Source organism: Branchiostoma lanceolatum, chromosome 17, assembly GCF_035083965.1.
Source record: "Branchiostoma lanceolatum isolate klBraLanc5 chromosome 17, klBraLanc5.hap2, whole genome shotgun sequence".
Classification (NCBI taxonomy): Eukaryota; Metazoa; Chordata; class Leptocardii; order Amphioxiformes; family Branchiostomatidae; genus Branchiostoma; species Branchiostoma lanceolatum.
This window is the reverse complement of record NC_089738.1, coordinates 19,315,416-19,329,454: the sequence shown is the minus strand read 5'-3', so window position 1 is coordinate 19,329,454 and position 14,039 is coordinate 19,315,416. Positions and strand designations below refer to the sequence as shown.

At 42.6% G+C, this 14,039-nt stretch overlaps 2 protein-coding genes and 1 pseudogene across 2 annotated transcripts; all 3 read left to right on the top strand.

The window, feature by feature from the left end:
- Positions 1-308: 308 nt before the first annotated feature.
- On the top strand, positions 309-3,350 carry LOC136422529 (fibropellin-1-like; annotated as a pseudogene).
- A 632-nt stretch (positions 3,351-3,982) lies between these two features.
- Positions 3,983-10,375, top strand: LOC136422528 (fibropellin-1-like). Its single transcript, XM_066410300.1, has 18 exons — positions 3,983-4,040; positions 5,091-5,480; positions 6,007-6,117; positions 6,247-6,357; positions 6,484-6,594; positions 6,753-6,863; positions 7,022-7,132; positions 7,290-7,400; positions 7,559-7,669; positions 7,827-7,937; positions 8,096-8,206; positions 8,364-8,474; positions 8,633-8,743; positions 8,901-9,011; positions 9,169-9,279; positions 9,437-9,547; positions 9,969-10,079; positions 10,257-10,375. The coding sequence occupies exons 1-18, from the start codon at positions 3,983-3,985 to the stop codon at positions 10,373-10,375; spliced, it is 2,232 nt and encodes a 743-aa protein (XP_066266397.1).
- A 1,019-nt stretch (positions 10,376-11,394) lies between these two features.
- Positions 11,395-13,841, top strand: LOC136423204 (fibropellin-1-like). Its single transcript, XM_066411276.1, has 6 exons — positions 11,395-11,614; positions 11,930-12,058; positions 12,206-12,322; positions 12,713-12,826; positions 13,119-13,196; positions 13,616-13,841. Exons 1-6 carry the CDS (start codon positions 11,479-11,481, stop codon positions 13,732-13,734), a joined length of 693 nt encoding a protein of 230 aa, XP_066267373.1. The 5' UTR covers positions 11,395-11,478; the 3' UTR covers positions 13,735-13,841.
- Positions 13,842-14,039: the final 198 nt, after the last annotated feature.

Below are 14,039 nucleotides of genomic sequence, written 5' to 3'. Positions count from 1 at the left end.
GAAAGCTTATTGCGATAGAACATATAAAATGACATCAACTATTGAACACTGATAGATTTCCTCTCTACATTAGCGGCTTTGTGGGATGTATGACTCTAAAACTGGATACGGTGTAGAACGTGTGATATTCTCCGAATAAAGCAAAACGTCTATGTTTCAGACATTGACGAGTGTGCGAGCAACCCTTGCCTGCTGGGAGGGACCTGCCTTGATCACGTGAACGGCTACAACTGTGTCTGTCCGAGAGATGTAATTGGCAAGAACTGTGAAACCAGTAGGGAGTTATCTTATGCAATGCACTCCTTAACATGACAATCATCAGTCGTATCGCATCGTACTCTCATCATGGCAGATTTCCTTTATATTTAGTTTATGTCTCATAACACGTGCTAGCAAGAACAAAGCAAATGATGAACGTTTGAATATTGTGATGTCGATATGGTCAAAATTTACTTGCTATCATACTTACAATATAAGTTTGGCTACAGTCCCCGAAAAAAAGCTTAAGGTTTCTTACAAATGCACACCTGTATGTTTTCCTTTTTGTCATTATCATCTATTGATTTTATTGTTGTCTTTGAACAATTTGTTTATTTAATCCTGTGAATAAAATCAAGTATTCACAATCAGTTTCAAATTAGCATCTTTCTACCAATGTCAAAATGGCAAAGCAACTAGAAATACTCTTCATTTTCTCATTAACGAACCCCAGTGCCTTTTGCCGGAGTATGTTACCAGTTCTCCTCCACCGCTGCTGCCCACCCTGACGCGGCCCAAGCCTGCCAGGCTAAGAGCGGCCACCTAGCGGATGTGACCGACCTGCAGCAGCAAAGCTTCCTCGCTGACATGATCGCGGCTTCCACCGGCGTTTCGAGCTGGCTTGCATTCACATCATCGGTGGTGTTTCACTACAGTAATGGGTCTCCTCTGTCAGGTAAGAATGGTAAATATTTCATATTGTCATGAATTAAAGGCTAACGTCTGTATTGCTGATTGCTTTTGATGGCAGTGATGATGACAAATGAAACTGCACGAAAATTAACCATGTTGTGAAAGGCAATGCTTGATATCTTTTTATAGAAAAAATTGTAAACAACCCAAGTATCGATCGATGAACTTGACTATTTAGAATAACATATTTTGCATGAATGTTGGTTAATTACACAATGAAAAAGGAATTTGACTCGCCGAAATTTTCGGCCGAATCTCTCGGGCATCTTCATTCATCCGAGGCAGTAGACAAGTCGTTTTTACGTGGTGGCGTCATTACTGGTCAAAGAATAAGATACACCAAAAAAGCAGTTACTCAAGCAACTGGATATGATTCTGGATCAGTCAGACGTTTCAAGTAGCATCCACTTCTTTTCTTCTCTTTATTTGCATATCAATTCATAGTTCGTGGTTAAAAACCTCCTGTTCGACTGATCTTGCTCACAGTCACTGACGAAAAGTAGTGGATGCTACTCGAAACGTCTGACCGTTTCCAAAATTATATCCAGTTGCTTGAGTAACTGCTTTTGTGGTGTGACCCGGCGTCACACGTGCAGAAAGATCGACCAAGGGATTCGGTTGCAAATGAGCATAGTTTTTACTTGTCGTTTAATGTTCATTATATAATGCCAGGTTCAATGAAAATTCTAGCCCAGAAACCTATAGATAAAATTGACACCGTCCTTATCAGCCCCCCTGCAGTGGTCTGCCAGTGAACCCGTCGCCCCCTGTGACCTGTGCGTTTTCCTGGACAGCTCCGACAGCTTCCTGGCCAAGACAGCACCGTGCACGGAACAGCACAGCTACGTCTGCCAGGATGGTTAGACAATTTTACATGATTTTCTTGCGCCTAAACTGCAGGTTCTAACTAGAAGTGTGCTTAGTGGACAAAATCATTCACTGGTAAAGAAAAAATAACACATTGACGATAAAAAATAGGAATGACAAAATCCTAATTCAAAAGCTGAATAAGCCGAATCACGGTTTTAATTGCACATGTGCCAGGTCAAAGTTAAAGTGACAGGTCAAAGTTAAAGTGTCAGGTCAAAGTTAAAGTGTCAGGTCAAAGTTAAAGTGACAGGTCAAAGTTAAAGTGATCTTTAAGTCAAGATCATCCATGTTTTGTGTACGTCTCAGGGGCCTTCAACTTTGACATTCCAGTATCACACACTTTGCACCACACTGTGTATGCGTAGTTTATACAATGAATCAGCTTATTACAAACTGACTGCGAAAAATTTGATATTTCATCAGCCATGATACCGTGTGGACAAAACATATGCCAGAACGGCGGGATCTGTGGTGCCCGTTCAACGAGTCCGCCGCCTTCTGCGAGTGTCCTGCCGGGTTCGACGGGAAGACTTGCGAGATAAGTAGGTACTGCAGGACACGGTGTTTCCTGGAATTGCACGTTCATTACATTCTCTCTTTTTTTAGAAAATAAAGATTTCCGAAAAAACTGTGCAAGCATTCTTAAGTTAATGTATCAATGGAAAAACATTGATAATAGCGGATAAGGTAAAGCCTTGAATCTCCTGACTTCCTAATTTCATGACTTTCACATTCTTATCATAGCCTAATCATCTAACATTTCAACAGACATTGACGAGTGCGCCTCCGGTCCGTGCCAAAATGGCGGGAGTTGTCATGACGACATCAACTCCTACCACTGCTTCTGTCCAACCGGTTACCAAGGAGACCACTGCGAGTCAGGTTGGTGTTATCGTTTGGGACCGCATGACTTACCAAACTAATGAATCTATATACGGAACTAATGTCTGTCTGATGCTAAATATTTTAGCACATTCTAGCAAAAGTAGCTTCCTTTCACTTTAAGACCGTGACTATGAAATTCGTCCTGACGTCTTTCTTGCATTTCGTCTGTTTCAATTAGACATGGACTGGTGTTCCCAGGACTGGTGTTCTCCTCTCGGATTTGTCTGCCAGGACTTCACGTTCTATTTCCAATGTGTTCGTGAGTAATACTATTATGGTGATGTTATAGTTGTCACATATTCATAGTGCCATTGTACATTACAGAATAGAAACCTACATTTTCCTCAATACTGATATAACAGCTGTTTTTTCCACAACATTTTTTCTTGCTGCCAATAGTTATTATCTTCAAATAATGTAACGAGTTTTTTGCAAAGCATTCTTTGCTGACAAAATTCCCCTTTGTCAACACTGTCAATATAGACCCATCTTCTGTTGCTCGGGGGATGCCGTACCAGTGTAGCAGCGCCTCCTGTCCGGATGGCATGTACTGCACCCAGGAGGGCGTGGCAGCCTTCTCGTGCAAGCCTGAGTGACGTCACAACCTCCCACGTGACAACGACTAGCCAATGGCCGCTTCATGAGTGCCTGACTAGATATAGAAGCACCATGTAGAGATAGAAGAAGCTAGATCAATAAAGTACATGCAATAAAAATCACATTCACATTGTCTGTCCATTCTTGACTCGCGCCTATCACATACGGAGTTTCAAAGGTGGAAAAGCTGAATGAATATATTTTGTCGTAATGGATGTTCGACTGAAAAAAGTAAAGGTAATACTTCATATTAACCTAATCATACTATCCTTACTGACTGTAAGAACGTCTAGCGCATCTGAGAATTGTTGCTGAAAACAACCACCTTTTCCATAGACCCCACAAAAGTAGCACACAGAACAGACCTGCTTCGTTTCACAGCCCAATTCAGCTCCACAGACGACAAAGATGTGGACGTTTCCACACACCCGACGTATTGCCTTCCAGATCTCCTGGCAACACAAGTAAACTGAGGCATTTTTCATTAAAACTCCGCATCACACCTCGACGTTGTCAAGCTGGCCACGCCAGTGATTCTTTGGTTGACTACTGCTACATTCATCACTGGGTCGTCCGTCGCCCAGAACTACCGACGGTGCCGTTAACAACACGATGTAAACTGTTGTAAACAGAACGCCGTTTAGTCAGTCGGAAGTTTGAGACCAGACAGCTCGTAAAGATGTGGAAGTTGCTGCTCCTGGTCGTGGCTGTAGGCACACTGCCGGCCGAGTCAGTGGGTGAGTTCAACATTTGTTTCCAATTTCTTATAGGATATTCACGTCTGATGATGTCAAGTGTACGAACTGTAAGGTACCAGCGTGGGGAAAGGGCGCGGGTTTAATAACTACAGTAATGTTGATTTGTTGTTACATTCTGAGTGACTAGCATGTTGTTTGGTTAGTTTGGTCCCTCAATCAAATGGCTATTTCATGGTAGAAGAGTAAATACCTGATTCACAGCGCCTTCCGCGTGATATCTATTGTCACAGTGTGTGTGGTTATCTATTTCGATATCGCATACCAAACACACTGACAGCGGTGTGTGGAAAAGCATTGCATTTTACCATAAAGTTTAAAAGAGGTGGAGTTAGTGGAAAATGATTCATCCTGATTCCAACAATAGCAAATTGTCTACCAGTCATTTGGTTTCCTTCAGGATAACTGTGGAACCGATTGCTCATAATATGTCACCCACCTTCCAGATGTGTGACGTCAACGGGTCAAAGCTTGAGGAGTTGCAAACGGCATATTATATTAGGTCGATTGTAAAGGCGCCCTTGCCCTTGTAACCTATCATTCAAAACATTTGTTTGTGCTTCCAATTTTCGTCAGAATAATATTGAAATGACCACCGACAGGTCACGTGACCTTCGCGCCCCCACTGATTAATAAATATAGGGGGGTACACCCCTCATCGTCAGGCTCTGTTGTGGGATGGTTATTGTGCCCTGATGAAGAATTGTTAAAGTGGCATTTTGATTTGATTTGATTTGATTTATTGGAATTGCAACAGTGCAATACACGTGGGACACAGGCAGCTATTGCTGATGTCGTGACCCGCACACATAATGTACCCGATTTTTACACTGGGTAAACCGTGGTGGAGTGGGGAAAATCGTGTTAAGTACCTTTTTTCCCAAGACACAAGATCGGTGGCAGCAGGGGATTCGAACCCGGGACTCCTTGGTTCTGAGTCGGAAATCCTGCCGTTACGCCACACGACCCCACATTTTACCGTCCTATAAGAAGCTACTCTAGGGTGATAACAAGATTTCTCACGCTTTAAAGGTCAGCAGGTGTACCTGACCACGCATGACAACTGGAACTTTTATAAAATTCGTGCGACCGGACAGATGACCAATGATAACGTCAAGGCCACATGCGAGGCGGCGGGGATGAGGTATCCGTGCTACTACTCAGGTAGTGATGGGTGCACCGGCAACTGGGTCTCAGGCTGCATCAGGTATGACGACGCCGGGGTCAGCTGTGGTACCCACCGTGTCCTCTCCAGTAAACTGTGTGGAACTACCAACCCTCTGCAGTGCCAGCCCCTTGATGACACCTTTGTGTGCATCGATAACTGGTGGATTTATGGCAGCGCCTGCGGAGTGGTGGCAGGCCAATTTTACACTTGCACAGAAGGGGAACGCTACAACAACAAGTTCGCTCTGTGTGCAGGTGAGGCTGTAGCTTTGATGCGTACTGCGATATAGCACACGTTATGATAATATTGCACAGAAGGCGGAGACTACAACAACAAGTAAGCCCTGTGTGCAGGTGAGGATATAACCTCAAAATCGCAAGAAAACAGAGTCATTATATCCAAGCTATTTCTTAATTCCAATTTTAGCTCCAACAACATGTATGCTCTGTGAGCTTGGCCTTTTTCTGGTGGAGGGGGTGATCCTTCAAATATTGTCTTGTTGGAATACACATAACATTCAGATGTACTTTGCAATAATCAAACAAAGCAACCATTTGGAACGATCGAGAAAATGGACGCGGCGCTACTGAGGAGGGTGCAGCATTCTGGCAGTTGACAAAAAGTACAGTAAAAAACAATGTCAGGCGGCCTTGGTAGATATTGTTACGTAGAGACATTCCTGCCTTGCGAGCTAGAAGCCAAAAAAGTTTGTATTCCCCGAGGGTTGGAAAAATGCCTAACTCGACAAACGAAAACTCTGATTTCATATTCCATCTCCAGTCCCTGCGTGTGCGAGGTCCAACCCATGCGCTCACGGCACCTGCACTGATGATAACGGGGGCTACACCTGTAGCTGTGAGGACGGCTGGACAGGACGAAACTGTGATCAAGGTTAGTATTATATTGTCTCATTGACATTAGAGCAAAATATCTTTATTGTAAACTGCAAATTTGGTTTGATTTCATACTAAAAGAAAAAAAAAAGCTGTATAAGGCTATATCATGTGTATATTTTTCCAGACATGGATGAGTGCGCGTCCTCCCCATGTGTTCATGGAATCTGTGCTGATGGTTTGGGGAGCTATTCTTGTAGCTGTGAGAACGGCTGGGGAGGAGCCAACTGTGACCAAAGTTAGTATTTGATTGTTTCACTGACATTCCAGCAAAAATATCTTTATCACAAACTGCAAATTTGGTTTAATGTCATACTTAAAGAAAAAAATGTATTAGACTGTATTATGTGTCTATTTTTTCCAGACATCGATGAGTGCTTGTCCTCCCCATGTGTTCACGGAATCTGTTCTGACGGCATCGCGAGCTTCACCTGCAACTGTGAGAACGGCTGGGAAGGGACCAACTGTGATCAAAGTTGGTGTTTTTTTTGTTTCATTGACATACATGTGCCCCGTTCCTTTACCGGCATTCAAGAGAAGATACATCTACAAACTGTGGTTATATTTGATACAAAATAAGGAAAATACGAAAAACGGTTGCTTCATAAGACTAATATTTGTTCGTTTTATCAGACATCGATGAGTGCGTGTCCTCCCCATGTGTTCACGGAATCTGTTCTGACGGCATCGCGAGCTTCACCTGCAACTGTGAGAACGGCTGGGAAGGGACCAACTGTGATCAAAGTTGGTGTTTTTTTTGTTTCATTGACATACATGTGCCCCGTTCCTTTACCGGCATTCAAGAGAAGATACATCTACAAACTGTGGTTATATTTGATACAAAATAAGGAAAATACGAAAAACGGTTGCTTCATAAGACTAATATTTGTTCGTTTTATCAGACATCGATGAGTGCTTGTCCTCCCCATGTGTTCACGGAATCTGTTCTGACGGCATCGCGAGCTTCACCTGCAACTGTGAGAACGGCTGGGAAGGGACCAACTGTGATCAAAGTTGGTGTTTTTTTGTTTCATTGACATACACGTGCCCCGTTCCTTTACCGGCATTCAAGAGAAGATACATCTACAAACTGTGGTTATATTTGATACAAAATAAGGAAAATACGAAAAACGGTTGCTTCATAAGACTAATATTTGTTCGTTTTATCAGACATCGATGAGTGCGTGTCCTCCCCATGTGTTCACGGAATCTGTTCTGACGGCATCGCGAGCTTCACCTGCAACTGTGAGAACGGCTGGGAAGGGACCAACTGTGATCAAAGTTGGTATTTTTTTTGTTTCATTGACATACATGTGCCCCGTTCCTTTACCGGCATTCAAGAGAAGATACATCTACAAACTGTGGTTATATTTGATACAAAATAAGGAAAATACGAAAAACGGTTGCTTTATAAGACTAATATTTGTTCGTTTTATCAGACATCGATGAGTGCTTGTCCTCCCCATGTGTTCACGGAATCTGTTCTGACGGCATCGCGAGCTTCACCTGCAACTGTGAGAACGGCTGGGAAGGGACCAACTGTGATCAAAGTTGGTGTTTTTTTTGTTTCATTGACATACATGTGCCCCGTTCCTTTACCGGCATTCAAGAGAAGATACATCTACAAACTGTGGTTATATTTGATACAAAATAAGGAAAATACGAAAAACGGTTGCTTTATAAGACTAACATTTGTTCGTTTTCCAGACATCGATGAGTGCTTGTCCTCCCCATGTGTTCACGGAATCTGTTCTGACGGCATCGCGAGCTTCACCTGCAACTGTGAGAACGGCTGGGAAGGGACCAACTGTGATCAAAGTTGGTATTTTTTTTGTTTCATTGACATACATGTGCCCCGTTCCTTTACCGGCATTCAAGAGAAGATACATCTACAAACTGTGGTTATATTTGATACAAAATAAGGAAAATACGAAAAACGGTTGCTTCATAAGACTAATATTTGTTCGTTTTATCAGACATCGATGAGTGCTTGTCCTCCCCATGTGTTCACGGAATCTGTTCTGACGGCATCGCGAGCTTCACCTGCAACTGTGAGAACGGCTGGGAAGGGACCAACTGTGATCAAAGTTGGTGTTTTTTTGTTTCATTGACATACATGTGCCCCGTTCCTTTACCGGCATTCAAGAGAAGATACATCTACAAACTGTGGTTATATTTGATACAAAATAAGGAAAATACGAAAAACGGTTGCTTCATAAGACTAATATTTGTTCGTTTTATCAGACATCGATGAGTGCGTGTCCTCCCCATGTGTTCACGGAATCTGTTCTGACGGCATCGCGAGCTTCACCTGCAACTGTGAGAACGGCTGGGAAGGGACCAACTGTGATCAAAGTTGGTGTTTTTTTTGTTTCATTGACATACATGTGCCCCGTTCCTTTACCGGCATTCAAGAGAAGATACATCTACAAACTGTGGTTATATTTGATACAAAATAAGGAAAATACGAAAAACGGTTGCTTCATAAGACTAATATTTGTTCGTTTTATCAGACATCGATGAGTGCTTGTCCTCCCCATGTGTTCACGGAATCTGTTCTGACGGCATCGCGAGCTTCACCTGCAACTGTGAGAACGGCTGGGAAGGGACCAACTGTGATCAAAGTTGGTGTTTTTTTGTTTCATTGACATACACGTGCCCCGTTCCTTTACCGGCATTCAAGAGAAGATACATCTACAAACTGTGGTTATATTTGATACAAAATAAGGAAAATACGAAAAACGGTTGCTTCATAAGACTAATATTTGTTCGTTTTATCAGACATCGATGAGTGCTTGTCCTCCCCATGTGTTCACGGAATCTGTTCTGACGGCATCGCGAGCTTCACCTGCAACTGTGAGAACGGCTGGGAAGGGACCAACTGTGATCAAAGTTGGTGTTTTTTTGTTTCATTGACATACACGTGCCCCGTTCCTTTACCGGCATTCAAGAGAAGATACATCTACAAACTGTGGTTATATTTGATACAAAATAAGGAAAATACGAAAAACGGTTGCTTCATAAGACTAATATTTGTTCGTTTTATCAGACATCGATGAGTGCGTGTCCTCCCCATGTGTTCACGGAATCTGTTCTGACGGCATCGCGAGCTTCACCTGCAACTGTGAGAACGGCTGGGAAGGGACCAACTGTGATCAAAGTTGGTGTTTTTTTGTTTCATTGACATACATGTGCCCCGTTCCTTTACCGGCATTCAAGAGAAGATACATCTACAAACTGTGGTTATATTTGATACAAAATAAGGAAAATACGAAAAACGGTTGCTTCATAAGACTAATATTTGTTCGTTTTATCAGACATCGATGAGTGCTTGTCCTCCCCATGTGTTCACGGAATCTGTTCTGACGGCATCGCGAGCTTCACCTGCAACTGTGAGAACGGCTGGGAAGGGACCAACTGTGATCAAAGTTGGTATTTTTTTTGTTTCATTGACATACATGTGCCCCGTTCCTTTACCGGCATTCAAGAGAAGATACATCTACAAACTGTGGTTATATTTGATACAAAATAAGGAAAATACGAAAAACGGTTGCTTCATAAGACTAATATTTGTTCGTTTTATCAGACATCGATGAGTGCGTGTCCTCCCATTGTGTTCACTGAACCTGTACGGACAGCATCGCGAGCTACACCTGCAACTGTGAGAACGGCTAGACAGGCACCAACTGTGATCAAAGTTGGTGTTTTGTTGCTTCATTTGCATAAAAGTGCCTTGTTTCCTTTTACCGACATTCCACCGAACATGTCTTCTATTTCAAACTACAAATCTATTGATACTAAGAAGAAATAAAAATTGTATAATACTGTAATATTTGCATATTTTACCAGACATCGATGAGTGCGCGTCCTCCCCATGTGTTTACGGAACCTGTACTGATGGCATCGCGAACTACACCTGTAGCTGTGAGAACGGCTGGACAGGACAGAACTGTGATCAAAGTTGGTATTTTTTTGTTTCATTCTAACTTGACATAAAAGTGCCCTATCCAGTAACTGACATTTAATAGAAGATGTCTTTATTGTGAAATGCCATTATCTTTGGATAAGATTTTTAAAAAGAAAAAGAAAACGGACTTGCCGCATAAGACTCTTTGTAATACCTGTGCATTTGTTCAGACATCGACGACTGCGCGTCCTCCCCATGCGCACACGGAATCTGTACTGACGGGTTGGAGATCTACACCTGTAGCTGTGAGCTCGGCTGGGAAGGAACCAACTGTGGTCAAGGTTCGTAGTTAAAACAGACTGTGCTTGTATATTTACATTAATGGTGAACGCAGATTGATCAAACATTGTAGATAAGAATTTGAGGTTGTTCCGATGTGACTCATACCGGTTTCTGCTTACTCTACAAAATAAACGTGTTGCGCTTTATGGTGCTTTGTTGGTCATACGACATTACGATGCCGTGTTTAATGGAATTTTTGAAACAGTTAAAAACTGCTAAGAAAAAAATTTGCTGAATGAAACTTTCTGATACCTTTTCCATTTTGCAGTCATCGATGAGTGCTCGTCCTCCCCCTGTGTACACGGCACCTGTACAGACCGCATCGGGAACTACACCTGTAGCTGTGAGAACGGCTGGACTGGACACAACTGTGATCAAGGTCAATAGGTTTCTTCAACAAGTATAGACATACGTTTCCTAGCATGAGCGCCCATTTGGTATGAAGGTGCAAATTGTGATTTTCATTTACCAAGGTCTGCAATTTTCATTACCCTTATTGACAAGGGTGTTTATGTTTCAGATATCGATGAGTGCGCGAGCAACCCTTGTTGGCTGGGAGGGACCTGCCTGGATCACGTGGACGGCTACAGCTGTGTTTGTTCTAAAGATACAACCGGCAAAAACTGTGAAACCGGTACCACCCTATATATTGTGCAAATCGAGACAACAATTAACAATATATATACTTGTCTTGCTAATGATAGCAATTCCTTCAAGAGCTTTAATGCAACATAGTGAAGGCTTTGTGTCAATAGGCCTTGTTGTCATAAGGACCAAGTAAATGCATTCAAAGTTGGGTTTAAGATTGATTATTTCAACAACTTTAATTTTGGGCAACATTTGATTACTTTGGGAACCCAGAGTTGGTAAACATAATATTCATAACCAATTTTATGAATGGATATACAGACATATTACTCACTTGACTGTGACAAATTGGGTCGTGTTTATCTCAGTGTTTACGTTTCCTCTAGTGTGGGCCGGGGATGAGTTTTTATCACGCACTATTGTTGTCCTCCAGTATCTTTTGCCGGAGATTGCTACCGATTCTCAACCTCAGCTGTCAACCACCGAGATGCGACACGCGCCTGCAGCGCCAAGGACGGCCGCATGGTGGACGTGAGAGACCAGCGGCATCAACAGTTCCTTGCGAACACCATTGCAGCTACCACCGGCGTCTCGAACTGGCTGGCCATGAAAACCGTATCGCCGCCAGTTCTCTACAGTGACGGTTCTCCTATTTTAGGTATATACACCTCATTTGTGTCAAGCGGATACTCTGATACAAAAACGATTATAATCGAGACGTTATTACTATACTTATACATGTAGGATGCACGCCTGAGCCATTTAAATGCACGTTGATTGTGAGAACCTTAATCTATCAGTTGACAGACAATTCATGACAATTATCTAACAAAACGTCTTTAAGAACAATCTAATCTAAGATGATTTAATTTCATACTTGAACCTCAAACATTACCAGGTTTGTGCCTTTAAAGGTTTGATGCGTAGATTTAATATGAAGTTGTTTTATTTTCTATTGTTGAATTGAAATCAGGCTCCCTGGAGTGGGGAGAAGACGAGGATTCGTCCCCGTTGGACCTGTGTGTTTTCCTGGACAGCTCCTACAGCTACAGGGCGAAGAAAGCGTTCTGCACGGAGCAGCACAACTATGTCTGCCAGTCTGGTACACAATTTTCCTACTTCCAGGCTTTTACTTCTTTTATTTTACCTTTCGTTTCCACAGAAGCTAATATAAAGCAGCCCAAAATTGTCCATGAAAATAATTGTTACTTGTGATTGTTGTTCTTTGTTCTTTGTTCTACCAATGCAGCTCTGAAACCGTGCGAGCCAAACGTCTGCCAGAACGGCGGCAACTGTAGCTCCTGTTTCGGCTCCACCACATTCTGCTTGTGTCCTGCCGGGTTCGACGGGAAGACTTGTGAAATAAGTAGGTACTGTTTTTGTTCTACTAGTGACAGGACCCTGTGTTTCCTTGAAAAGAACGTTCATAATTAAGGCCTAGCTTCTTTAGAAAATAAAACTTCCCGAACAAAACGTGCAGATACCGCCAAACCTGCCTGTCGTAACCACTCAGGGACTTGACTAAATAGGCCAGGGCAGACAGGGTGCCTTATTATTGGGTTAATGTGAAAATAATCTAACCTAACATAAAAAGTGGGCACAGTGGCCGGGTGATCTTTATACAGAGATGGTGACTTATGCAGGTCTGCTTTGTCAATGGCCAGGTGGTCCCTATACAGATGTACATGTTAGACGCTCCCGTAGCTTTGTGACTGTCACAATTTAAAGATATCCTAATTCTTCAACATTTCCACAGACATTGACGAGTGCGCCTCCGGGCCGTGCCAAAATGGCGGGAGTTGTCATGACGACATCAACTCCTACACCTGCACCTGCCCGATCGGTTACCAAGGAGACCGCTGCGAGACAGGTTGGTGCGATAGGAATATGGGGTTCACAAACGTTTACATGGCCGATGTTCCAGTAACTCCTCAGCAACCATCCTAATGACCTGAATAGACACTACTACCCCTTGTCGCAGGGTGGCGCTTCGGCAAGGGTGCGGTCAAAAATACCCCCTCGTTTCTGTTTATGGAACTGAAGTTTGTGTGGTTTCTGACATCTTTGCACATTTTAGCAGTAACAAATTTATGTTATATTCAGACCGTATCAACACAGTTTGTCCTATCTATTTATTTTCTTTTATTGTCTATTTTATTCAGACACGGACTGGTGTTCCAATATCCAGTGTCCTCATGGTTTTATCTGCCAGGACTTCACGTTCTACTTCCAATGCGTCCGTGAGTATAGTTTTATAATGATGATATAGTTGTCACATGTTGTTGGTAGCATGTTACTTGTGCAATACCTATCATTGGTCAGCATACATTTGATCAATACTCTTTTGTTGTCTTTTCAATAATAATTCGATGCTAAAAAGTCATTTGCAAGTTATTTCAGTACGCTCGTTACAAAGGGTTACATATAATTTGGGAAATATTCATAATTGCTTACATGATTGACATGATGTGGTTTGATTGGTCCTATAAACTTTTCTTTAAAATGTTGATGCATTTCAGGCAACGAACCATTTTTTTAAACGCATGCTGTCTAACCCAGTACTCATCTATGGCATTCTTAATTTATCATAACTGCGTGAAAAAGTGTTAACAAGAAAAACTGTTTACAAAATTCCCCTTTGTCAACACTGTCAATCTAGACCCATCTTCCGTTGCTCGGGGCCGGGGTATGCCGTACCAGTGCAGCAGCGCCTCCTGTCCGGATGGCATGTACTGCACCCAGGAGGGCGTGGCAGCCTTCTCGTGCAAGCCTGAGTGACGTCACAACCGAAGCCTCCCACGTGACAACGACCAGCCAATGACCGCTAGATGCGTGCATTGAAAATGCTTTTTTCCAATCTACTGTAGAGTCTAACTAGAGATAGTAGCACCACATAAAGATAGAAGACGCTAGATCAATAAAGCACCTGCAGCAAAAACCATATTCACAGTTTCTGCCCATTCTTGACTCGCGCCTTTCATACGGAGTTTCAAAGGTGGAAAAGCCCCCACTGTCACTGTTTTTCGATATCCTAACTGGTCATATTTTGTCGCAATGGATGTTCGACTGAAAATGCTTTGTAA

Coding starts and splice junctions, on each gene's coding strand:
- LOC136422528 (XM_066410300.1), top strand. CDS start 3,983: ATGTGGAAGTTGCTGCTCCTGGTCGTGGCTGTAGGCACACTGCCGGCC. Junction 5,481..6,006: donor CAAGTTCGCTCTGTGTGCAG/GTGAGGCTGTAG, acceptor TTCCATCTCCAG/TCCCTGCGTGTGCGAGGTCC. Junction 6,118..6,246: donor AGGACGAAACTGTGATCAAG/GTTAGTATTATA, acceptor ATATTTTTCCAG/ACATGGATGAGTGCGCGTCC.
- LOC136423204 (XM_066411276.1), top strand. CDS start 11,479: ATGGTGGACGTGAGAGACCAGCGGCATCAACAGTTCCTTGCGAACACC. Junction 11,615..11,929: donor TGACGGTTCTCCTATTTTAG/GTATATACACCT, acceptor AATTGAAATCAG/GCTCCCTGGAGTGGGGAGAA. Junction 12,059..12,205: donor CAACTATGTCTGCCAGTCTG/GTACACAATTTT, acceptor CTACCAATGCAG/CTCTGAAACCGTGCGAGCCA.